The 25,926-nt window shown below is 37.8% G+C and overlaps 1 protein-coding gene across 1 annotated transcript in view; it reads left to right on the top strand.

Annotated features, from left to right (window-relative positions):
• The window catches only part of LOC140597334 (rho GTPase-activating protein 20-like), a 37,038-nt gene extending 12,255 nt beyond the window's left edge, over nt 1-24,783 (top strand). The window contains exons 4-14 of the mRNA XM_072745553.1: nt 323-490; nt 7,476-7,625; nt 9,376-9,417; nt 10,052-10,136; nt 13,790-13,867; nt 16,017-16,077; nt 18,714-18,902; nt 20,509-20,681; nt 21,997-22,158; nt 23,931-24,040; nt 24,555-24,783. Coding sequence (XP_072601654.1) covers nt 323-490; nt 7,476-7,625; nt 9,376-9,417; nt 10,052-10,136; nt 13,790-13,867; nt 16,017-16,077; nt 18,714-18,902; nt 20,509-20,681; nt 21,997-22,158; nt 23,931-24,040; nt 24,555-24,783 — 1,447 coding nt within the window. The remainder of the gene's footprint in view (nt 1-322; nt 491-7,475; nt 7,626-9,375; nt 9,418-10,051; nt 10,137-13,789; nt 13,868-16,016; nt 16,078-18,713; nt 18,903-20,508; nt 20,682-21,996; nt 22,159-23,930; nt 24,041-24,554) is intronic.
• The last annotated feature ends 1,143 nt before the right edge of the window (nt 24,784-25,926 follow it).

The raw sequence follows: 25,926 nt of genomic DNA, 5'->3' as shown, positions 1-25,926 counted from the left end.
AATGTGCTCTACCTTTGGCTTCTTGGCTTTTGCCTACCTAATGGCTCACAATGAGCTTTGCTTCTTTCTCCACCACACCTCTAAGTATTGGCAGGCCCAAGGGCTTTGTCCTTGAAACTGTCCTCCCTCTGCATCAGTTTCCCAAGTGACCTCACCACTTTCTATAGCTTTCGGTAACTCAGGAATCCCTGATTCTGAGCTCTGGAGCTCTGCTTTGGGGGTTGAGACTACATTTTAGTGTTGTGTGAACCTTGAAACTTGGCATTAAACTATATTGTGTATTTGACCAGTAACTAGCTGCTCTGTGTTTGATGTGTTGTAGGAAGAGCTCGTCTGTGGAGGTGGACACCCACAGCGAAAGCACTACATCATCTGAGGGTGCCACTCGTACCCTGCTCATCCATGGTCCCGTTGAGCTCAAGAAAGGCTGGAGGAGGAAGAAGTGGCAGCTTTTCTTGTACAGCGATTTATTACTGATGTCTAATACCAAGTAGGTGTACCATGTTTGGTGCTCTTGTGATTCTCCAAAAACTTGCATTCCCATTAACCCTTACTATACGAAAACATTACATTTTTTCCCTTTTGTGTTTGCCAATGCTTGAATCCTTCATTCCATGAGTACTTCTGGAGGTCTTGTTTTGTGTCATGTCCCTGCAGCAAATACAATTGCCAATGTGACAGGCCAATGTCTCTCCTGCCTGGGACTTACAAATGGCAAAATAAGAGGGGGAATGATAATGATTAGTGCTGCTGATAGAAGGTGGATAGGGGGCTGTGCGGAGAGGGTGGGAACGTGTTAGAGAGGAATAGTCTAGGAGGGTTTCTCTGAGGTGGAGCATTAAAACCAAATCTATGAGAAGAGAAGCAGCCACATTCCCAGACAATGTGCCTGAGCCGTCGAGGCTGAGGGACTTGCAGGCCTACGTGGGTACAATCTGACCCCTCAGAGAGAGGGGCTCAGGGAAGCCTGATTTGACTAGAGCCCAGAGCATAGGCCATGCTATCAGATATGATACTATGCTCAGGGGTCTAGTCACACAGGGTCTTCACAGGCCATGGTAAAAAAGTGGAAATATTTTGCCAAAGGATTTTTAACTAGGGGATTGACCAAATCTGATTTATATTTCTAGCAAATTTTTCTGACTGTTGCTAGATAATAGATGGATGGGTAAGCAAGAGTGGAAGCAGGGAGAGTAGTTAGGGGAGGCCATAGTCCTGATGGATGGTATCAGGGCTCTATCTTAGCAGTTTAGTAAAAAGGAAAGATGGAGCAGGTTAACCCGGGTGGCTCAGGGGTTTATCTTTGCCTTTAGCTCAGGGCGTGATCCTGGAGACCCAGGATTGAGTCCCACATCAGGCTCTCTGCAGGGAGCCTGCTTCTCTCTCTGCCTGTGTCTCTACTTCTCTCTCTCCTCTCTGTGTTTCTCATGAATAAATACATAAATCTTTAAAAAAAAAAAAGATGGAGCAGATAGATGGAATCTAGGAGAAAGAATCGACTGTGTGCACTTTCCTCTCAACCCTGAACACGAATGCATCGAATATCCAGTCTAGAACATGATGATTGCTCAATAAACGTCTGGGAGCAGTTCATGGAAGGTCACCTGTTTACTTACTCCATCTCTGTTTGCATTATTCACAAAACATGGAAGACAAAGAACACTCCCACAAACAAAATATCAAGAAGCTATGGTCTTGCGAAAAAACTAACTCCCTCTTTTTTTTACTGCTTTCACCCTAGATCCCAGTTATGCCATGTCATAGGTAAGACATGCTAGTAATAATTTGGCAAAATGCTATACTCATCTGAGTTACATTAATAGTAATTTATCAGGGGCTTACTACATGTCAGATACTATGCTAAAAAACTTTATGTACCTAATTTTGTCCAACCTTACAACGACCCTGTGAGATGGGAGTATTTTTATATTGGAGAACCTTGATGCTCAGAGGTCTAATGGATCTGCCCAGGTTACCATATTAGTAATGGACAGAGTCTACATTTGAAATCAGGTCTATTTATTTCAAAGCACAGGCTTTTATTCACTATGTGGTGCTACCATTTCTATTCTCTCTTTTTTCCTGAATTTCATACAACATTCCATGAACACCTAGATTCTTTCACTATTGAAAGCAACCCTTCCTTTACATTGAGTGAACAACTAACTCCAGTCTGCTTGGTAACAAATAGATCAGAACGCTTAGCGAATTGAAAAATGAAGGAAATATAGCTATCAAAAAATCAGAGGCAAAGATAGTAGTAAAATATATTTGAGACTAGGGAAATTGCCCATAGATGTAACTTCGAGGGTGGTGATGTCATAAGGAGGCCAAAGAGAAAAAGAATGTCCAGGCCTTGGCATGAGGTCCATATGAAAGACTCTCTTCCTCTTGATAGAGGCCCATGTCATTATTTTAAAAATGCAGACTAGTTACCATTCTCTTTATTTAACCAAAGTGAGTATGGGAGACCAAAATATGCGGGATGCATGCTGGGAACCACACTAGGAACATCACAGATGCCTCACCCACCTGGGTTTCTCAGTGATTGAGCATCTGCCTTTGGCTCAGGTCGTGATCCCTGGGTCCTGGGATCGTGTCCCACATCAGGTTCCCCACAGGGAGCCTGCTTCACCCTCTGCCTATGTCTCTGCCTTTCTCTGTGTATCTCTCATGCATAAAGAAAATTTTTCTCACAGCACTCCAAGGCCCATATTTTTTATCATCAACAGGCTGCAGAGATGAAAATGGGGACAGAGGAAGTCTCAGAAATGGTCCAGTCATACATAGGGAAACCATGCAAGAGATTCCTACCCAGGCCTGCCTTCATCACAAGGCCATGTTCTTCCTCACATACCATGTTGTACCCTTCCATCCTTAGCCCAAGAGACATGCTAACAAATAGCAAACTCATTTCCTGGTTGTTAGGACCTTGCAGACCACTCATATTCAATTTGTAAGGGGAATATGTTCTTTTTTTTTTCATCTTTGTAAGTATTATAGCCTTTAGGGAGAGGAGAAGACTTTCCTTTTCTTACCAGAGCTATTTCTTCTCCTGGGTGCTGCCTACCTCTCAGCGGGTTTTACAGAGCCTACGATATTCTGCTAAAAAGATTTTTATATAAAGATAGTGTTGTTTTTCCACTAGAGAGTTGCCTCTATTGAAGGGCTGAATTTTTATTTCGAATAGTTCATTAAGACAAAACAAGTTGAACATTTTTCATCTTTCACATATTGCTTTTGAGATATGTCCTTATGTCTACTCAAGGGTTTTTATATGACAAAATCTTTATCAATTTATTTGTTAATGTTCTTTGAAAGGGACTCGGTTCCCAAAAGTTTATCTTATATACTTTATATTATACATTGGTAATATTAGAAAATGTAAGTGATCACAGGCATTTGAGTTTCATATTTAAGCCAAGGTCTTTGATATAGAGAGAACACAGATTTTAGAATTCCGAGTTCGAGATATCATCATGGTCAGGTTCTGGTGAGAGCTCTTTTTCTGCTTGCACGTGGCTGCCTTCTCACTGTGTGCCCCAAGGCATTACCTCAATGCATGTATGTACACACATACAGATCTCTCCCACTTCTCACAAGACCATCCATCTTACTGGATTAGGACCTTACCTTGATGATCCCATTTAAACTTAATTACCTTCAAAAGCTCTATCTCCAAACATGATGATATTGGCAGAGAGGGCTTTATGGTAAGAAGGCAGGAAAGCAGTGGGAGGGAGACACCATTTCATCCATAGCAGTAGCAGGCAGCACTTAATGCCTGCCACAATCTTTAGAAAACTACTATGAGATCATTCCCATAGTAAATATTTGGGTATATTTATGATCACTGTTAATATGAAAACATTTACCTTTTTTTCTAGAAGGAAAAACTAAAAAGAAATAGCCCCTGAAATAACCAACATATTTAATCCCTGTCATGCCTTGGTCTTACATGGAGAAATCAATACCCTCAATCAATCTATTCAAATGAATAATCTGAGTTTAGTGCCTAATTTTTCCAATTAGCAATAAAAAGGGGGTAGGGTGACCCAGGTTCCATTTTACCTCAGCTCACCCTCAGGCTTCAGCTGGAGACTCTCTCATCTTTAGGTTGACACTACAGAATTTAACAGAAATTGAATAAATACTTGATTAATTTCTACCAATTTTTCGGTCAGAATTAGTGAATTTTGGCTTGTGTGTAACAATGAGGGGAATTAAATGTTTGTTTCTTCACAAAGAAATTCTATTTCTCTAGTTGTACAAGATGTTAATAATAGTGAAAATTGTTTGGGGATTTTTGTCACTTCTTTCATACACTAGAAAGTTGTGTTTGCAAGAATTGAAGTCAAATGGAACCTTCCTTATCACTTTTGATATTCATTAGAATGCTAAATAAGTTATTTTTCAAATAAAAATTACTTTAAAAATTAAAGTACTTTAAAGTACTTTAAAAATTGAAATAAAAATTATTTTATTTTTAAGAACAGTATCAAAAAAAAAAAAAAGAACAGTATCTACTTGGGGCCCTTGGGTGACTCAGTGGTTGAGTGTCTGCCTTTGGCTTAGGTCATGATCCCGGGGTCCTGGGATCAAGTCCCCCACCAGGCTCCCCAGAGGGAGCCTGCTTTTCCCACTGCCTATGTCTTTGCCTTCTCTCTCTGTGTGTGTCTCTCATGAATAAATAAATGAAATCTTTAAGAAAGAGAGAATAGTATCTATTTGATAAAATATTAAGATATTTGTACTAGTAGAGACCCGTGAATAATTTAGAAAAAGGGACTGAACTTAGATCACACCCTTTTTATACATCACATTCCTCATCATTAGTTATTAAGGAATGTAGAAATGAAATAAAAAATGAATTTAATTTGGTCAAAAGATGAAGATGACTATTAACTCACTGTCGGTGAAATGACGAATAGTTACAGAATAGACTATGACCCCTTCTCCCAACATTTGTAAGAGAATGCCTCTATCTTAGAACAGAGGAAATCTCCCTAGAATACTGCAAAACTCCACAGTTCACTGGGGCTTACCTTCTGGCATAAAGATTAAGGTAGTGGAAAGCAAGAAGGACATCATGTTAATACAACTATAATAAATGACTATTTTTAGAAATAAAAACTGCAGTTCTCCTCCTCTTCTTCTTGAGTCAGTTTACAGTAGATTAACACTTTCTAATTTCTGCTGAGATAATCCAATTGGGTCAGTGATTGAGAGTAAAGAAACACAGTAAGACCTTAGAAGAATCTATTGAAGTATAAAGCTTAGTTGTACACGTTGTAAATATTTCCAAGCTAGCAACTGGTTTTATTGATATAATGCCTTGAGATTTATCCTCTCACTCCCAGTGTAAATCCCACGAGAAAACCTGATGGCTCTGGGGACAGAAATGAGGATGAGGGTAGGAAAGATGAAAAGGTTACTTCACGGTCAAGTGGTTACAAACATGGGCTTAGGAGTTAGGCTGTCTGGGTTCAAACCCTGTCTCCTGCATTTGACAATTTATTTAAACTTTCTGTGAGTTTCCTTATTTGTAAAATGGAGCTAATAGAGACCATCTAGTGTAGTTGCTTGAGGATTAAATTTTTTATATTTATATTTTTAAAATATTTAGAACAGAGCTTGGCATATGATAAGTGTTCAAAACGTTGTAGGAGAGTAGAAACCACACACTGGGCTCTAGGAAAATTCCTTGGTTCAACTAATCCTGGTGCCTTATTGAACTAAAGTTATTGGATGGATTTTTCCAGGTCAATGTATTTGGAAGTTTCCACACAGGATCTTAGGGGTCTGTATATACACAGATACCTATATTAGAAAGAAAAAAATGTGTAAGAACAAGCAGATACCTGTCTATCATTCCCCTTGGCCATATATTTTTGACGTGACAATGCCTTTGGAATTACTATCTAGAAAAATGATTTTATCTGTTAATTGACTATGTTCCATAAAAATCTCCAAGCACAGAGATACAGGCACTTGGGTGTAATGTTGAAATAAAAAAAATGTGGAAAGATGTTGGTATCCATCATATTTATATTCATTGTGTCCTAAGTTTGAATCTAGATTATCCTTCAAGTGGGCTTCCTAAAAGATTTTTTTTATTTTATAAATCCCACTGAAGAGTTTAGCTCTAATTGTTCCATGAATCAGTGGAGCCATAGGGATTTTTGCACATGAGGTGGCTTTCATCTCAGTTTAGTTCAGTGTTTTCCACATGTGTTTCTGAATAGTAAGGAGTTCCAGAGTGGAGGATCCACGTTCCCCAGGCATTCCTTATAGGACTTGTAACTATTTAAATCTCAAGCCCACCTGCGAGTCAAAGTTATGAATTAACCAAATTAATCAATTAATCAACCAAAATAAATCAATGGTGGTTTTCATCTTTGAGGTCAAAGAGGATTAGGCAGAAATTATCAAAAACCCATTTCACCCCTTCTTACTCCTCAGAGAAACGGGAAGTATCCATGACTTACATATAAGACCTCCGGACCACTGATCTTGGATTGATTGATGGACAGATGGATGGATGGATGGATGGATGGATGATTTTTCAGTTGGGCTCAGTCTGTAGGCTAACAATTTTTTTGTTTTAGCCAGAATCTAAGGGAAAATGGTATGGACAAAATTTTAAGAAGGGAAATTGAAAATAACCTATGCTTCAAAGGCTAGAAAATATTTTGTAAATTAACGTTGAAAGTAACTTTTAAATCTTTCTGATCCAAGCTTATGTTTTTGTTTCGATTTCATCTGTCTTCCTCACACTCTTGAAAAGATTATTTATTTATTTATCTATTTATTTATTAATTTATTTATTTTAGAGAGAGAGTAAACATGAGTGGGGGGCAGGGCAGAGGGAGCGAGGAATCCGACTCATTGAATGGGGAGCCCTACACAGTTGCATGATCTCAAGAGCCTGAGGTCGTGGCCCAAGCCAAAACCAAGAGTTGGATGCTTAACTGACAGAGCCACCCAGGTGCCCCTGGTTTGTCTCTCTTAAGAAAAAAAAAAAGCATATAACTGTTTTTATAAGTCATGTATCAGGTACCTTTCTTCAGCCCCTCAAACACTTTTTGAAGTATGCAAGTCATAAATGAATAATTAACTGCAATATTAGCCATAAAAATTATCTGTAATAAGTAACAAATCCAGCAATAGAAAATGAATGAATGGTTTTCCTACAAAGCTCTAAAATATACAGTGGTTACTCAATACTCACCATTCAAAAATATGGCTATTTGCTGCCTTTAGAGGAAGTGTTTTCAGGTTTCCAAGCCAGAGTTTGCTCAACACGCACATTGCAAAGGCCCATCTAACCATTTTCTGTGTGTGCACAGAGGGTAATAGAGATGCGGGAGACATGATTTGCCCTGGAGCAGTGAGAACTGGTCTCTAAAGAGCACAGCTGCTCCCATAACATTTTTGAAATGAACTAACAGAGGTCTTGTTTGGGATCTTTCTAGGTATAAGAAAAACTTTAAGATAAAAAAGAAAATACCACTGAACACCATGTGGATTGCCAACTGCATGGATACAGTGGGAGATGCCAACATCCGTTCTGGGAGGTCCTTTGTGTTGGGCTGGCCCACGGTGAACTTCGTGGCCACCTTCAGGTAAGACCGATGCCTTGGTGTCCTGTATCTACATGGCTTGAAAAGGATAACATTGTAATCTATTGTCTACCAAGCTGGTGACTCACTTCTTGACCTCCCATGACACTTGTTTTGCCTTGTACTCTGCGTAAGAAGGTGCTTATATCCACAAGGAAACAAGTAGATAATGTATAGTGGGAACTACTGGAGTAATTTCCTTCGGTTTTGATCAATGGTTTTTCAAATTTTGTTGTCTTACCTTTATGATGACCTGCGAGATTTTGGTGGAGTGGGGTGAGGAGAAGAAAGCAGTGTGTTAAGTGCAACTGCGTAAAACAGGAATGAGGCTTGGGGTGTGGATGTTTCAAACAGAGATGCAAGTGTGGCATGATCCCTGTAAACTCAGAGGTGTCTGCTCAGGATATCCAGGGTCGAGAGCCACATTCCCATCCTCATGTCAGCCTAAGAATGTGTCTTACACAACTAAACTCTACTCAATGGAATCAAATGAATAATCTGAGTTTAGTGCCTCAATGGAATCATATTTTGTTTCAGATCATTACCAACTAAGATAATCTGTACACAGCAATTCAGGCAACCTAGTATTCAATGGCATGATCAATTTATTTGTATAATTACATACTGTTGTTAAGGGAATTAACTTGGGAGTGTAAAAGCAATTTCTCAAATTTAATGGGACCCTTTAATAGTACTTGCTCAAGAAATCTATTCCGGTGATTTAAACATGCAGATACCTCCTGGGAATCAGAGGGCAGGATCTTGGAGAGGAGACCTTGAACCTCACTCTGTTGTAGTTGTCCCGAAAGAAAGAAAGAAAGAAAGAAAGAAAGAAAGAAAGAAAGAAAGAAGAAACCAAGTTTTTATCAACAATATACAAAATGTGGTACAGGAGCTAGGGACAGGAGGGAAGGGAGAGTGACTGCTTAATAGACACATGTTTGCTTTGGGGTGATAAACATGTTCAGTCACGATCGTTGCACAGAACGATGAATATAGTAAAGGTCACTAATGGTCAATTTTCTTTTATGTGTAATTTACCACAATAAAAAAGAATGCTGGTAAGTGATAAGTCCACGTGTGAATGAGCCTTAAGACATTTGCAACTTTGGATATTAAATGCTGTGAAAATTTTAGCAGAGAAAATATTAATCTTTAGTAATTTTGCATCAGGGGATTGATCTTTCTCAGAAGATCACAGTGATGAAGAATAAGGTTTTTAGGAACTAATTTAACATATTACAATCTGCCATATGCATAAGGAAATAAAACTATTACAGGTGTTTTTTTCCAAAAAAGATATTCTTGTTTCTGAGCCAAGACAGTTCCATCAAATTGCTAAATTTCTTAAATGTGATTTAATTTGAATGGTAATATTCTTTATATCTGAATAGCCCTTGCAGCTGCAGGAACACTCTGAGCTATAATTTAACCCCTTTCCAGTTCTGGAAACTAAATATCAGAGTGGTTAACAACGTGCCCGTGATCTCATAGCTTGCATCACATAGTCACAATTAAGTTTTCAGATTTGAAATCAACTTTTCTCCCTCTTTAGGATCTACTTCCCATTGCTTTAATACCACTCACAGAAGAGTGGAGTCCATCAAAACCACTCTAAGGGGAGTACAATTTACACATCCACATCCCTTAACAACGGGCTGCTCATATTTTTAGTCTGGAGTGGTGATCTTAATATGTTAGTAGGAGTATCGTACGTTCCTCAATTTTTTTCTTCTCATTTTTTAAATTGCAGCTCTTCAGAACAAAAGGAAAAATGGCGTTCTTACCTTCAAAGGTATTTTGTCAGTGTAATATTATAAGTCTTTAACCCATGATGAAAAAAATGTAGATCTCTTCAAAGCAGTGCCCCCAAACTATGTTCCCTCCCCTTAGTACGAATTGTTACACTATCCTCCAATGATTTCTTATTTAATTGTACCCTGCCCATTACTACAAATAACCTGCTCTCCTTTACATCCATATATTGCTTATTTTTTTTTATGAAATTCTGGTTATTACTCTCATCTTCCCCCACTTTCCAACCTCATGATTATAGCTAACATTATTCTCAAAACATATATTAAATTTCCATAAGTGCAGTTTACCCTACCAAGTAATGCTCAAAGCAACTTCTCATTCCTACATTTGAAGGTGCTAGTATGACCTCCGGTCTAGGCAGGAAAGCTTTGGTGCCTGGATCTGCTGGTCAAATCTCACATGACGAGAGTGATCTATTGTTTTCCTAGTCACAGCTTATTTTCCTGAAATATTTTTGCATGTTTCCTTCCAACCCCCAATTTTTTTTTGCTGAGCTTATTTATATGCATTTAAAAATAACGAAGTATGTTGAAAATATGATCAACATAAATTGATTTGAAAGTAAGGTAATTTATCCTAGTCTCTTTTGGGTTACTATCGAATTGGATTAGGTACATCATGCTAGCCAAAGAGAAGGAGCAGCCAAAAAGCATTCCCCTCAAAATCTTCACTGAGAACATCAAGAACTGTGCCTGTGTAAGTATTTTTAAGACCAACAATTAAATTCTGAGTTCCTAATTCTGACTGAATGAAAAAATGGGATAGAGGTGGAGACACAGAGAGGGAGGAAGCAGTGAGTTGGGGAGAGAGGAAGGAGAGAGCAAAAGGTAGGAAGAGAGAGAGAATATTTAGAAAAGTGCCATGAGGAAAAATGTATTTTCCCCCTCTCCATGTACTTCTTTATAGACCTAAAAACTGTGTCCTAGGTAACATGAAGCAAGAGGAATACATACTACAGTGCTTAAGCAAGGAAAGAGTATTGGATGTTATGTGTCTATGACATTTCTCTGGATCCTTCTAATTGCTTATAGTGGCTTGTAATACAGTGATTTAGAAGGAACCATCATTTTTTCCAAGGGCCACCACTTACATACAGAATGGTCTGGATTGTCTCCACAGTCCTTTTTCCCCTCCAGATATTTTATTTAGTATAACTATAAACTCAGAGAAAAGTTGTAAATATAAAAGTAATACAAAAAACACCCCGTATACTCTTTATCCAGATTCATCTATTGGTAACACTTTATTCCATTTGCTTTATCATTTATTTTCTTTCTCTGTGTCTATTACATGTATGTGTATACATACGTTTGAGGGTCATACATATACTATAGCCCTTTTTCCTTAAGCCTAAGCATTTCTTAAGAATAAAGATATTCTACAGTTATCACCTTTAGTGAATTTAACCTTGGCGTAATACTTTACTCTGCCATTCCCATTCTCATTTTGTCAGTTGACCTCAATAATGTCTCCTTTCTAGTACAGGATCCACTTAAGGATCAGGTGTTTTATTGAGTAGTTATGTCAAATGCAGAGGAGTTTCAAAAAGTCTTTTGTTCCAAGGAATATCAGGATTGAATTGAACTAAGAGGGATGACACTTTTAAGGGATCAGCATATTTCTATTTCAATTTCTTTATACTGTGGGGAGGAAAAAATCAAACCAATTGGCCCAGTTTTGTGTGTAAAATTTGATTTCTGAAATTGTAGTACAGTAACCAAGACATTTACAGTGATGAACAAGATACTTTGGGTATCTTTAAATGGTATTTTTTGTGGTTGTTGTTATAGTTCGAAGTAGCTCTAGATCACACAAAACAGCATTTGAAGGTGGAACAAAAAAGGTATTCCTGGCTAAAGCAAAAGCCATGCAAATAGTTTGATCTGTTGTTAAGTGCCAGCTAGATGCACTGCATGAAGGAGAGAGAATTCTCTAGCAGCAGAGCACATTCTTGTCTCTGCCTTTGATATCAATTGTGGCAGTGGTTTACATTCAGAACTTTCCTTGGAAAATTACCTTGAGATTTTTAAAAATCAACTTTATTGAGGTATAGTTTTGGTGAAATAAACATTTCTGATGTTCTTCACCCATTCTTAAAGATCCAAGTTTCCCACTGCACTGTTTCACTTCATCCTAGAAAGATGATTCTTAGCATTCCTTGTGCAGAACTGCTGCAAACAGATTTACTTAATTTCTTTTATCTGAATATGGCTTTATTTCACACTGACTCTTGAAGGATATTTTTGGGGGTGTAGAATTTTGTTTGCAAATTTTTTTCCTTTTAGTCCTTTAGAGATGTTCCAGTCTTTTGGTCTTGATGCTTTCTGATGAGTAGTCTGTGATTAAACATTAATCCTCAGTAGGTGATTTGTCATTTTTTCTCTAGCTGCTTTCAAGTTTTCTCTTTATTTTTGGTTTTTAGCAGAGTGGCTATGAAGTTCCTAAGCATGGTTGTCTTTGAATCTGTCCTATTTGACATATTCTGAATTTCTTGAATTTGTAAATTTATGTCTTCACCAAATTTGGGAAATTTTAATCATTATTTCATCAAATATTTCCTTCCTCATTATTTCTCTTTCTCTCCTCCTGACAGTTCCATTCTTTCCATATCAGACACTTTCACATTGTTCAGAGATCCCTCAGGCTCTGTAATTTTTTTTCAATCTTTTCCCCCCTTTTCTTCTTCACACTGGATAATTTCTAGTATCTATTTTCAAATCACTGACTTCTTTTCATCATCTCCATTATGCAATGTAGCCTAGTCAATAAATTTTTTAAAAATATTTTTCAAAAAAATAAATAAATAAAAATATTTTTCCGATAAAAATTTCTATGTTAAATATTTTTCCTCTCAAATAAGGAAAAGTCATTAATACTTCTTATTTCTATACTATGATGCCTCTATTTTTGTTTAATGTGAACATATTTTCATTTGTATCATTGAGCATTATTGTAATAGCTGTGTTTGGCTAATAGTCTAAGCATCGAGATCATCTCAGGTGTGGCTTCAGCTCTTGAAAATTGATCTCATTTTCCTGGTTCTTCATATATTAAGTAACAGTTTTGACTCATGAACATAACCTAAGTTTTCTTTTTCTTTTGAATTATTTCAAAAAATAGTTTATTTTTCTGAAGTTATTTGTTTAGAGAGAGTTCTATCTAATGGAATTTGTCTGTTGGGAGAACCTACAACATGCAGGAAAATATACATACATCCCTTAAATTACTATTTGAATTGCTATTTGAATGATTATTGAATTACTTTGGGACCATCTGTGATATCAAGCAATTGCATTCAATTCATAAGAAGAAAAATACAATGAAAGGACAAGGAGTGATTTATGAAAGAGTTTCTTTTAACTTTGCTTTTAATATTTTCAAGGCCTGTGGGTGTCCACTTGTGCTGTTTCTTCTTTATGCACTGTTTCCCGAAGGACACAGGCCCCATTGCCTAAACATGTTATAAAAACTGTATGCATAGTAAATGTTCTGGTTACATATTCTCTTATATGACTTTCGTAATTTTTGTAATTCAGATAGTTTGTAATTCAGATAGTCTTATAGATCCATCTCAGATTGCTATTAACCCCTTTCAGAAAATTTTCTTTAAACTTTTCCTAGTTGTATGGAGCAGTTTCTCAATGTATGGTCTGATAGAGAGGTATTAGAAGTACCTACTTGCTGGCAGAGTTGTGAATGGAACATCAACTTCTAACATTTCCAGTCTCATTTCCTAGATTCATCAGTCTTAAGAGATTGCAACAATGGAAGTCTTAGTTAACCATGATGCCTGACAAAGAAAATATGGACTAAATAGTAGTTTTTAAAAAGTGTCTTTCATAGCCAGTTCTTATCTGATTTTACTGAAACCGACTATGTAATTACAAAGGAACTAAGCCAAAAAAAAAAAAAAACCCAGAAACAAACAAACAAAGGAACTAAGCCATACTATACAAACACAACTCAGTAAGAGAGGAAAGTATCTAGTGCCTTCCTTTAATACTGTCCCCCTCCCACCATTTTGGAAATAGCCTTATGGAGCTGAGGGTCACCCCATGTGCCCTCTTAGAATTCTCAATTTTTCTCTTCCTTGCTTCAGCTGCTGTATTTTGTATGCCACAAATTCTTGGAGGGAAATATATGTTTTACTGACATGTTTCCTACTAGCTTCATGTTATATAAAAAAATGAAAATATAATTAAGGGTTCGTGTTCTACACGTGCTTTACTTTGTCATTACCTGGAAACAAGCTTTACTTTTGGAGTATGGATAATAATTTGACAATTATTTGGTCACATGCTTTAAATTTTTAAAAAATTGTAGCAATTTTTCTTATTTATTTTTTACAGTCCGTAACTGTAACAGTGACAAATTCCGACACAGCAAATGACACTATCAACATGTTACTAACAATGCTGGGAATAACCGTAAGTTGCCTACTATCTATTTTTAGTTTACGAACCAACTTTGACTTTTGAGTTTTGTGAGTGTGTGTGTGTGTGTGTGTGTGTGTGTGTGTGTGTGTAGGTGTTGTGCACCTCCCATCATAAGACAGCTGATTATTGTGGATAACATACTCATATTTTTCCTTCCAACTTTAGAAATTGAAGGCAGCGAAGCTATAGTATTAGCTTATACATGAGTGCTATTCTTATATTCCCATTTGAAATTTTCTGCAAATTCAAAGTTATAGCCTAAAATTGGACTATAATTTTAGAGTGCTAATAACAATATGCAGTTTACTGTATATATTTTAAATACAGACAATAAAGATGTTTCTAAGTTTCTTTTTTATTGTTGTTTCTAAATTTCTAAATATTTCCTCCTCTATTGGACTCTTCTTTCTGTGTTTTCAATTCTGATACGTCTCCATCCCTATTGACCCTAGTTATCACACAAGGAAGGACTCAATCCGTTTAATGAATCCTAAATTACATGTTCTGTTGTACATTTTGACATAAAGACTACATGGCTACAAGCTACCTCCTTTTGATGCAGATCCTGAGGATGAAGCAGCTCATACCCTTTAGCAACTGGTCAAGACAAAGACAAGTTCTGAATAAGACCATGGATCTGGGGCTGATCTCTTTTTATGAAAGAGAAAGATATTTGAGGATGAGGTTTTATAAGGGAAAAAAGAGGGACAGTGATAGATGGAGAGAACCAAAGGGAGCACTTGGAAAGCACAGCTTCTTATCCAAAATCCTCTGTAAATGTGATGTGACATAATCATAAGATTGTTTGTAAATTCTATCTGAGCCAATGGTATAATAAAGGCCTTTAAAATTTCAGAGCAACGAGAATTTGGCAGAAGAAATCAATGATTTCTGTACAAACAACATTTAATAATACATCCAAAATAAAATTGAATTTATATGTACTGACTAAAGCACATCTTTACATACGTTTCTAACCTGTATGATATAGAAACCCTAAGTAAGAATTAAATCCTGGAAAAGAGAGTGAGTGGTTTGAGGGATGAAGGTGGGGAGATTGACTAATGATTTAACTCATTTTATTTCATGTTTGTGATTTTCTTTACTTAAAGCGATCAATGTCACTAGGCAAAGAATTTCTATTTTAATGAAGAACTGGGCTTATTTGGCTTTATGTATACCTGATTTAAAGGATTCCAGCATGGCATTTCCAAACCCTACCCTACCTTATTAGCTCTTACTTCTTATTTGCAACACAATCTTGAGCAGATTTAGCTGTGTGTGTGTGTGTGTGTGTATCTGTGTCTGTGCCCATACCTATGACATTCCTTCATAAGGTGAAGGCCATGATTTTTAATCAGGAGTCAAGGGCACATGATAACTATTACCAATAATTCCATTTCAAACATTTTTTTGCTTTAGTCTCCAGGAAGACTCTTTAAAATAGTTCAGCAATCTTTATAATTTAGAATTGTTTGTTTCAAACAATTGGGATTTTCAGTATTACTGGGCAATAATTGTGCTGGGAGTAATCATTTTCTGCATCTGACATGCTGCCTAGAGTCCTCATCCTTTCTCTCCCTAAAGTGGAGTTTGCCTGCCCCAAAGCCAGTGGCAGACTTCCGTCCACTATCTCCTCAATGTCTCTTGGGCATTTGTCTCCTTTCGCTCAGGGCTGCTGAGCTATTGATGCCTCTCAAGTTACTTTGCTCAGGATTAGTCATAGAAGAGTATATGGCTCTCTGGACAACATGCATCTCTGGGCAGGGACATTTGGAGACAAAGGCCAACGCTATCCAAGGAGTCTAGAGACAGCAGAAGAGAGGACTCTGAGATGAGACTTTTACTCCATAGTAAAGGGACACAAATCTCATTTCTTACACCATGGGCCACCCACAAAGTGAGGGGCTGGCTGTACTGTGGTTTCCCGGTCTTTATCAAAAATTGCAAGAATCTGGGACAGTCTATTGGAAGCTGTGAGGGGAACTAGTTAACAAGTACTATAGCTACCTCCATGGACCAAATACCATTTATCCTGGCCCCAATTCTTTCTTTTTGGAAACACAGATATGCTAAGGAAATGTGTTCTTCAAGTACTGTGAAAGATATGTTTTGACACCTAGTTCTTTTTGTTTCCAAGGGCTCTGAGAACGACTTCCAGCTGTGGGCGAGTTCTGGCAAGGAAAAACTTCCACTAATTGGTAAGTGTCAGGGAAAATCTAAGATGGGATTGATTAGGTTCAAAATTGTAACTCTAAGTTTCAAAGTAATGGTTGTTCTTTCTTAAGCTTCAAAATCCTTAAAAGTGAAAATCACATGCAATATTCACTCACATGTTTAATAAAGAATTACCAGGTACTGTTGCCCAGGCATTGATAACATCTCTTCATTCAGCAGCTATGATTTAGTGAGGGAGAGAAATGTAAATTTTTGTTTCTACTTCTTTTTACCTGACAAACAGACCTGTCTTGAAAAAGTGTGATTATTTACTATTTACTTACTTATTTACTCATTAGGTATGAAAGCAAAATGGATTGGAATTTTTCCCATACATTTATTTTTCATATGTCAATTTTGAATTCTAGTTCCTAACTGCTAAGAAGCCTCTATTTGTGAGAATTCTCTAAAATCCAGTTATGTCTCTGAATCCAGGTACAGATATGTATTTAACACCCCTGCCCTGTGCCCAGTTTTCTCTGCATCATAAGGAAAATGAGATAATCACATTTAAACTCCTCTCATCTTCACTGATGAAATCGCCTGCACTTTGCTGTTTCTCAGGTTTTTTCCATCACTGTTCTTAAGGTTATTGATAAACAGATTGCACCTCTTCTAAAATAGTTATTAGCACAAGTTCTCTGAAAAAAAAAATCTTTGGATTAGCAAAATTGTTTAGTGTTTCCAGTAATGGAAGGGTTTAAAGAAAAAGAAAAAGAAGACAGGATTGGTAGCAGGCCTTGAAGTATAGTAATGGATGGTAATGGTGACAATAATCTCTTCTAGAAATCTTAAAGCATTCCTTCTTACATGAAATTTTTTATCCTTTTAATAAACCTGTGAAGCTATAACTCTTTTTCAAATAATCTGGAAATCTAAACAACCAATTTCCTTTTTTTAAAAAACAACCAATTTCTTTCTGCAAAATATATATTCCCAGTCTTAGACTATAGAGTCACAAAGCTCATCACTGAGAACAAAACCCCTCAGTACCACTTCCTGTTTTGAATTAATGTTGACATCTTTGTAAAAGTTGGACAGGGGCAGCCCTGGCGGCTCAGTGGTTCAGCGCTGCCTTCAGCCCAGGGTGTGATCCTGGAGAGCTGGGATCGACTCCCACGTTGGGCTCCCTGCATGGAGCCTGCTTCTTCCTCTGCCTGTGTCTCTGCCTCTTTCTCTCTCTCTGTTTCTCATGAATAAATAAATAAAATCTAAAAAAATAGTTGCTTAGCAGTAAAAAGGAAAAAAGTTAAATACTTATATATGTTTTAATAAAGTGCATTAATTTAGATAAAATGATGTAGATGGTAACTTTTGAGACTTTGAATAGCTTCACACACGAACGCAGCTCTAAGGAATCTGAAGAGCCTGTCGTTCATGATGATCCATTAGAGCATTCAAAAATGCATTTTTTAAAACATACTCTCAATTCTCAATTGTGGATTAACTCCTGGTTATCTTGGTTTGGTTGTATTGCTGTCATAGAAGCTTCTTTTTCCTTAATGGAGCGAAGTCCCTGTGATTCTTGTGAACATTGCATTCATGACGGATGAAAAGAACAGCAAAAGCTCCTTTAGGTACATTCAGTAATAAATCTGGAATGACAGAATGAGAATTTTCATTCTATTCTTAAAAAATGAAATCCATATCATTTCATAGGGTCTTTGAGAATTCTCTAGAGAGGAAAAACAATTTAAAGCATAAAAGAGCAAAACAAATCACTTGGCAGGCAATTCTGGATAGCTCTGGGTGTGGTTTTCTATTCTCTAACCATCGTTTTACAGTTTGCTTCTGGGTTTCCCACTCTGCACACCCTTCCTTCTGATCATTGCCTGGCAGGACACCCCATAGAGGGAGGGCAGCAGTGGAAGGGAACCATAAAGCATAAGGGCAACCCATCCCACTACTCTAGAGTAGCTCTGGCTGGAGAATTGACAAAAGGAAATGAACAAAAAATCTGTTCGACTGACATTCTGTTGGAGAGAATAGTGAAGATAGCAATTCTATATATATATATACTCCAAATATTTAAAAATTTATTAACCAAAAAATAAAAATAAAAAATAAGAATATTAACCACCAATGCTTATTAATATATTCACTCTGATAAGTTTGTGTGTGGACAAGCATTTCAAAGAATTAGTGTAAGGCTCGACGGGGTCAAGTAATTTGCCTAAGATGTATAGATGTAGTTAGTGTCAAGGCACAAACTAGAAAACCTTCAACATTCTCAGATAGTTACCCAGCAAAAGTCAGCATTGTTTATTGCACTCATGAATATATGTATTTCAAGCAAAGTAACATGCTTTAAATTGTTTTCTCTTCTTAAAATCTTTCCCTTGGGCACACGCTTTCTGTAAGGTGTTCCCACAAGGGTGCATATGATGCTCACTGAGGAGGCACAGCCTTCTTTATCTAGAAGTCCCAGAAAAATACCAACATATACAAATAGGGTGATGCTTACACTCAGGTTTGGTTTGATGACAAAAATACCAACATATACAAATTTTTTCTTGATGACAAGAATACCAACATATACAAATAGGGTGATGCTTACACTCAGGTAGTTTGATGACAGCCATCACCATCATCCTAAATATTCAGGTTTCTTTCCATACAGGACATGAACATCCCTATGGAATTAAAATGAGCCATCTTCCATCTACTAAAGCACTGCCAAAGGAAGCAGAGGACTCCATCTCTCCTTCCCCAACTCAGGAGTCCCTCCTTCTGGAGCAGAAGATCACAGAGATGCAAATCCATTTCATACTGAAGCCCAGGCACCCAGCCCAGAACAAGCAAGGGAGAGGTGAGCCGCTTGCTTTTCTTCAAGTGCCTTCCCTTGGCTCATGTCTCCATGCTTAAACACAATTCAGACACACAGTTTATTCTTTCTGGGTGAGCTTATTGTCATCAATGAGGAGGAACAGTATAGGAAAGAATGCAAAAACTACCCAAAATCAAGCTTAGAAAAATTCAAAAGTCTGACATCAAGACCCAACTCATTTCTATGAAGGTTGTTTCCTTGTTTTAAATCTTTTGGGAAGACCTTTAACTCCTGTCTTTCTCTATACCCTCAGAGCACTTTCAAGCCTGCCCTGAGCCATGCCTTGTGCTGAGTAGTATATCATATATTTAGTTTAACGAGTTGTAGGTAGCATCATTTATGTTAAAGTTGAGCAAACCGAAGCTTTAAAATGCTGAGCTTCATAAGTGGCAGGACCAGGATGCTTCTGGTGCAGTGCTGGCACCCACATGAGTGGAGGTGGTGATGCACTCACTACATCCCAGAAAAGCCAAGTGGCCGGGTGTTCAAGGTTATTTGGTGAAATGTTCCTCATGTGCTTATCCTTCGAAACCTTGGCTCATCTCTGGACTCTTCAAAAATCAGTTATTTAAGCAATGTTAAGGAATCTTCAAAGGAAAACATTCACAGCTGAGCACTAGAAACTTTGAACTCAGCTTTTCACTGCTGGTCACCTTTTCTTTGGAAAGCTCTTCCTTCATAGGGAATGTTGAGTAATTAAAAATCATCTCTGGAAACTGGTGCCTTCGTATATATATATAATATATATATGCATTCATAACCTCTATAAGTGCATTCATAACCTCTCACTGTTTTTTTCGCTTCTATGATTTCTTTCAAGCCTGGGACTTGTGTGTAGATGTATATTTACATATATGTTTGAGTGTGTGTGTGAGGAAGTAGGTTTCCACACTTCATTGTGGTTTAGGCTCCTTTCAGTAAATGTTAAACCTATTTAACCAAAAACATCATCTCTGGGTGGGTTAGTGGATATGACAAGAAAACACAGCCACCACATAGCCAGCATGTAATGACAACATCCCAAGGACCCTGACTGCAGCAAGTCATCCTTGAAGATGGCCCAGAGCAGAGGAACATAGAAGTAGGGCTCAGGCAGATTGTGTCCTGAGAAGCAGATCCTTTGGATGGTAGAAACTTGAGCACTCAGAAACCAAAGAGGAAATCTGGGGCTGAGGGGAGACTGGCTGTGAAAGCAGAGGATTACCAAACTCAGCCTGATTTGCATACCAAATCCTTCTAGCTTTTAAAATCAGATCTGACACCTGAACCCACTGATCACTCCAGTAGAAAACACATCTACAGGTTCAGTGCCTCCTGATGCCTTGTAACTGGCAGTAACTGATGACACAGGGAGTACTCACCTTGAGTCTGATCGAGTCTCTAGGTTTAACCATCAGTCTGAAGGATATGACCAAGAACTTATCAATGCCATGAGGATGCTGTTAGCCAACATCAGGACGTGGAGAGTTCTACACAACAAATGACTCAGTTTCACTCTTCTAGCCACTACAACGAACACGCTGCAAAATGGCAATGGTGAAAATAATGCTAAGTGAATTAAAATACACTAATCTCCCTTCTTCCTTAGATTCAGGCCAGACCATGAAAAGCACTGCTTTCAGAGACTGGGCCTTTTGGCGGCGCTCTGGCACTTGCCAGAAAAACCAGTGCAGAGTTGCACCATCGGCAATACCACAACAGCTCTTTGGGGTTTCACTCACAAATATATGTGATAAGGACAACTTGCCCTTCCCAATACTGGTAGGTCTCAGTTTGGTCTTTTTTTTACCTTCCTGAGGAGAGGGACCTTGGAGAGGCAAAGTGTTCTCATGCAAACCTACCCTCAAATGGAGAAATCATTAGACAGTCCCTGGCTTTGGCTGAGAAGCTTTGCTAGTGTCATTTGATTTACCTACTGAAGAGTCATTTGGCCAATACAGCAGAACAACGTTTTGCCTATTCCACTTGTTTCCACCGAGACCCATGTAGGCCTGTTCAGATCAGTCAAAATGGACTCTGTGTGCATGAATCATCTTCACATTCTGCTGTTGTCTTCCTGAACTCACAGTAGTCTCAGGTCTCCTTCAACGGAGTCTACTTAATCTAACAACTGAAAACATCTTACCTAAGCATAAAGACTCATCCTGAGGCATATATGAATCTGCTAATTCTAAAAGAGGATGTTAAATGACAGCCACAGAGTTTGCCCTTGTTATCTCAAATCGGTGTACTGAATTGTCAGTGTGGAAATTTCCTGAGTACCCAGGACCTCTGCAACCCTACACTACATTTGGGAATGTTATCCTAGGTGTGAAGAAATTAACCACGTTAGTTCCATGCTTGCTACTACCCCGTCCTTGCATCACATCAATTTTAGGGGGTAGCTAGAACTATTATCCTCCATACTTTACAAATGAATTAGCTTTCAGTATAGTTCACATTTGCCCCAGGTCACACAAATGATCAGAAGCATAATAGGTTTCCGATCCCTTGGTCTATCAGACTCCAGCCCTTATTATCTTTCTAGACTGCAGGGAGGGGACATGAAGATAGAGCAAAGGACAGTGAAAGACTCATGAAGGAAATGTAATCAGATAATAAGAAGAGAGCTTTTGAGCTTTTTTTTTTTTTTAAGGAAGAAGGGAAATAGAGATAGTTGGAATGGAGGATACAATCACTTAAAGAGGAATCAACAAATGGGAAATGAGTATGGCAAAAAGATTTCCATACTGGGGGAAGAGCATCTATGTAAGAGAATAAGGAGCCAAGACTGGTAAAGTAGGAGACAGGCGAGGATTCCACAAAGGCCTTGAAACACAGAAGTTTGATTTAAAAGGGCAAATTCAATGAAAAAGCTGATTAAAATAAGTGATTACAATGTTTCAGTGTATGACTGTACGGTGGATTTTTGGGTAGAAACTATAGAGAGACATTGACTAAAGAATCTAAATTGACTTTAGTTCTTCCAGCTCTAAAACCATACACCATCCAATAGCCTAGCTCTTTCTAAAAGGAAACAAGCTTCTGCTCTGGGCTTGGGATACAAAATGTATATGCTCTTCTTTTTTTCCTACAGGATATGCTTTCCGTGATCAATCGGAAAGGACCACTCCTGGAAGGCATCTTCAGAAAATCAGCCTGTATAAAATCCTGCAGAATCCTAAAAGAGAAACTAAATTCTGGGGACAGAGTTAACTGTTACAGCAAATCTGTTCATGTGGTAGCATGTGTTTTAAAGGTGGGGAAAGTTCTAGCTTTACCACACATGGGTAACTGAAGCTGTGATGGTGTCTTTCATTATGATTGCCCAGGAACCAACATAGGCATAACTGATTAAGAACTTGTCAAACTGGAAAACACTTCATGAAATCAAATTTAAGGAAGCTACTGTAGGAGTTAAAAGCCCCATACATTAGAAATACTTTCTGTTTTCACCACAAACAGCCTACCTGAGGACTCCATGCAAAATACTAATACTAATATGATACTATTAATACTAAGAAATTTCAAAATATACACTCACACATACATAATATTTACCAAAGCAAACATCCTGCTTTGGATGACATCCTCACCACGATCCTAATGAAGGCAGTTTCCAAAAGAAAAATCATACGAAAAATTTGAGAATAGGTAGGGAATTTCACAATAGTAAGCAAATGTTTACTTTATGAGGAATCCAAAAAGGCTCAGTGAGGTGACCAAATCATTCTTAACCATCATTGTCGCATTGTCTCCTGTTTCTTGATGCCTTTTACTTTATAAGTCATGGAGGAATGATTTTGCCATTTGTGTCTCCTTTCACCACATCCTAGGCATCCTTTAGTTAATATTTGTGATGTCTAGCCCACCATCCAAGGTTATAACGACATGTTAGCCAGCTCTTGCTACATGCCAGTTTTGATAAACCTAACTTTTGGAGTAGGTGCAACAGACAAAAGTAGATTGGAATTCTGAAAATTCAATAGATCAACTCAAGAACTATATTAATTTGGAAATTATACAGCTACATCACAGATATCCCATTCTATTGCTAAAATGGGAATGGAGAAAGAAGTGAGAACTAGAATAGAGAATTTAATCCATCTACCTTGGCACTTGCTATCAGCTCTCAACAAAACTAAGTTAAGGCAGTAATGATGACACTCTTACAATCAAGGTCATATGTGGTCCTTCCTTGTCACATTTGGTCTTTTCTTGTCCCTCATTTCTGTTCAACTATATGAAAGATACCAATAGTCCCTGACCACTACTACACTGAGGTCCAGTAAAACACACCACTAAATATATATATAGGCATCAAGAGACAGGGGAAAGAATGATGATACATTAGGTACTCGAATAGCATGATAAGTGTTGTCCTCTTGAAGGTGCACACATGGAATTGATGTTTCTAGCAAGGTTTAATAGGGTCTTTTCTATTCCCGTGTTATAGGCACAGACTAGGAAGATGGTGACCACGTGTGCATAGAGTTCTTAGACATTCCTGAAGCTTTCCCTACTTAAAGTTGACTAATCTTTGTGGAGAATCAGACTCTGCAACCTTGGCCTGAATAGTATCATGCCAAACTATCTGGAGAATTGGCCTACACTAGAAATGAATACATCCTCAGGACCATCACGAGTTTGCCATTAGACTCTCTACTTTTGTATAGTTCAGGAAAGGAAGAATGATACAATTATGAGAGTAGCTTATGTAGTAGTTTGCAGAAAAGCACACAAAAGAGTAAGTGCTATATGATACAAGGGAGCTTTGTCCTCATTTACACTGAAGCCTAGGCTCTGCTTTGATGCTTTCATGTTTGTTGGAGAAAATCCACACACCTGCTTTTGCACGTACAAGTCAATGGAGAATCAGAGCAGAGTTCCATGTGGGTCACAGTTTGGGTATCTATGACGGAAGTAAGACTGAACTGAAGTTTGCAACTAAGTGTTTTCTCTGTAATATTTCCAATATATATTTTGTATATGTGAGTGTGTCTGTGTGTATTTTTCTTTTATCCACATAAGGATTTTCTTGAAAATATTGAAGGCAGTTTACTTTCATCGGACCTCTATGAAAAATGGCTTCGTGTTCTTGACGAAGTGACAGAGAAGAAAAAAATAAATGCAGCCCAGAGGTAATGATGCAATAATTACTCTACTCTGGTCATGGCTCAGATACAGCCAATATACTATTAGGAATATATTGGTTTACTTCTTGCCACTTTGACCACTAAAATAACATTCAATGCCACATAGTTTCAATTCTTGTCACCCATGGAGGGCAGTTTCAGAATACAGACATGCCTTATGGCTATTATTGTACTTCTCCTGACCTTATTAACATTGACTCATTAGTCATTGTATAACTTCTGAATATATGAAACTGGTAGACAAAAGTCAGTGGCCAAAGAGATGCCAGTGCATCAACAGCCAGTGGCATAACCTAAAGTTTGTCAAACATTTAAACGGAGTGGGTTAGCTCAGAAATTGAATTCGGTAAAACATTTTTGTATATGTTCATGCCTGGAACTCTGCTACAGCAGGCTGTATACTAGATCTAGAAAGATGTTCTCTGCTCTCCATCTCTATACTTCCAGCTGCTAAGTGCAGTGACTTGCCTTATTTAAAAGTGCATCTTTCTGACTTCAGGCTTCTAGCCCAGCTGCCAAAAGTGAACGTTGTTCTCTTGCGATACCTTTTTGGAGTGCTCTACAACATTGAGCAACAATCCTCATCCAATCAGATGACAGCTTATGAATTATCAGTGTGTATAGCCCCAAGCCTTCTTTGTCCACCTAATTCCTGCAGGTTGGAATTGGAAGAGAACTTCAAAAAAAAGGTAGGGAGAGCTCTCATATGTGTCCCCTCGGGTTTATAATCCAGGCTTTGAATCTGAAATGTGTAGTAGTAAATTGGATGGATCAGTTCTGAAAAGTGCACATCTTCCTAGGCTTTCTTGGAATGGCAGGTTTGTTATGCTTCTCTGGTGGAATATGGGAAGGGGTCTTAACGTGGGAAACGCAGAGCAGTTGAGTCACTTCTTTCCCATCCAGGAGATTCAATACTAGACTGACTAAACAAAAGAGAGAGGAGTGATGTAATATGGTAGAAAAGACCTGGGCTCCAGAGTTTGACAAGCCAAGGTTCAAATCTCAGCCTGATCCTTGAGGGAGAGCTTGTAACCTTGCGCAAAGACATGGTTTCCTCATGACACAATGGTAACAACCCCCAGTTCCTGTGGTCGTTACTGGCACATCCTAGGTGGCTTGGGCACTAAGAGCACCCATGGCTCCAAACACATAGCTTTGCTCTGCAAGTTGTGGCTCATTTAGAAAAACACTTGACTACTCTTTTGCCTCCGCTACATCAGACAGAAACTAGTGAGATATTCCAAAACATCCTGATGAAGCCACACATACCTAATAAGATGACAGCTTCCCCAAGCTCATGCCAAGAGCCAGCATTATTCAAAGTAAGACATGAGAAGGGACTGCGGCTAGACAAACATGTTTTCTCCCCAGCCCTGTGAGTTTTTACTCAAAAACAAAACAAAAGAAAACTTCAAAAAAAATCCACAGGAATATCCACTTTCCAAAAAATATTTGTCCATATTTAAGAAATGGATATCATAGGATTTTGTCACTGCTTTATACATCTAAATCAGATATTTTCCTAAGTTACAACCCAATATTTTCTGGAAGCAAAATTTTAGAAAATAAGTAAACTTTTAGAAAGTGGGTTACTTTGAAAACTATCCTAGTTTTAAAGATGTAACCTTTGGTATCACAATGTTAGGTATTAAATTAGGCCACAAAGTAGGAGTTTAGCCCTCTGTCTAGTAGTATTTTAAAATCTGTACTCAAAGTACAATGGAAAGCATCACTCTATGTTATTTATTAGAGAACTTGGGTTTCTATTTATTTTTATCAACTCTGAATTTTTCATAGAAGTCTTTCACAGTTTTGGTTAGATCCAAGGTTTATAAACAAAATGTGACCTATAACTCTTCCATATGAAAAAG

The sequence above is a fragment of the Vulpes vulpes genome, unplaced genomic scaffold (assembly GCF_048418805.1).
Source record: "Vulpes vulpes isolate BD-2025 unplaced genomic scaffold, VulVul3 u000000641, whole genome shotgun sequence".
NCBI lineage: Eukaryota > Metazoa > Chordata > Mammalia > Carnivora > Canidae > Vulpes > Vulpes vulpes.
Note: the sequence above shows the minus strand (reverse complement) of the source record. Positions and strands in the feature narration are given on the sequence as shown.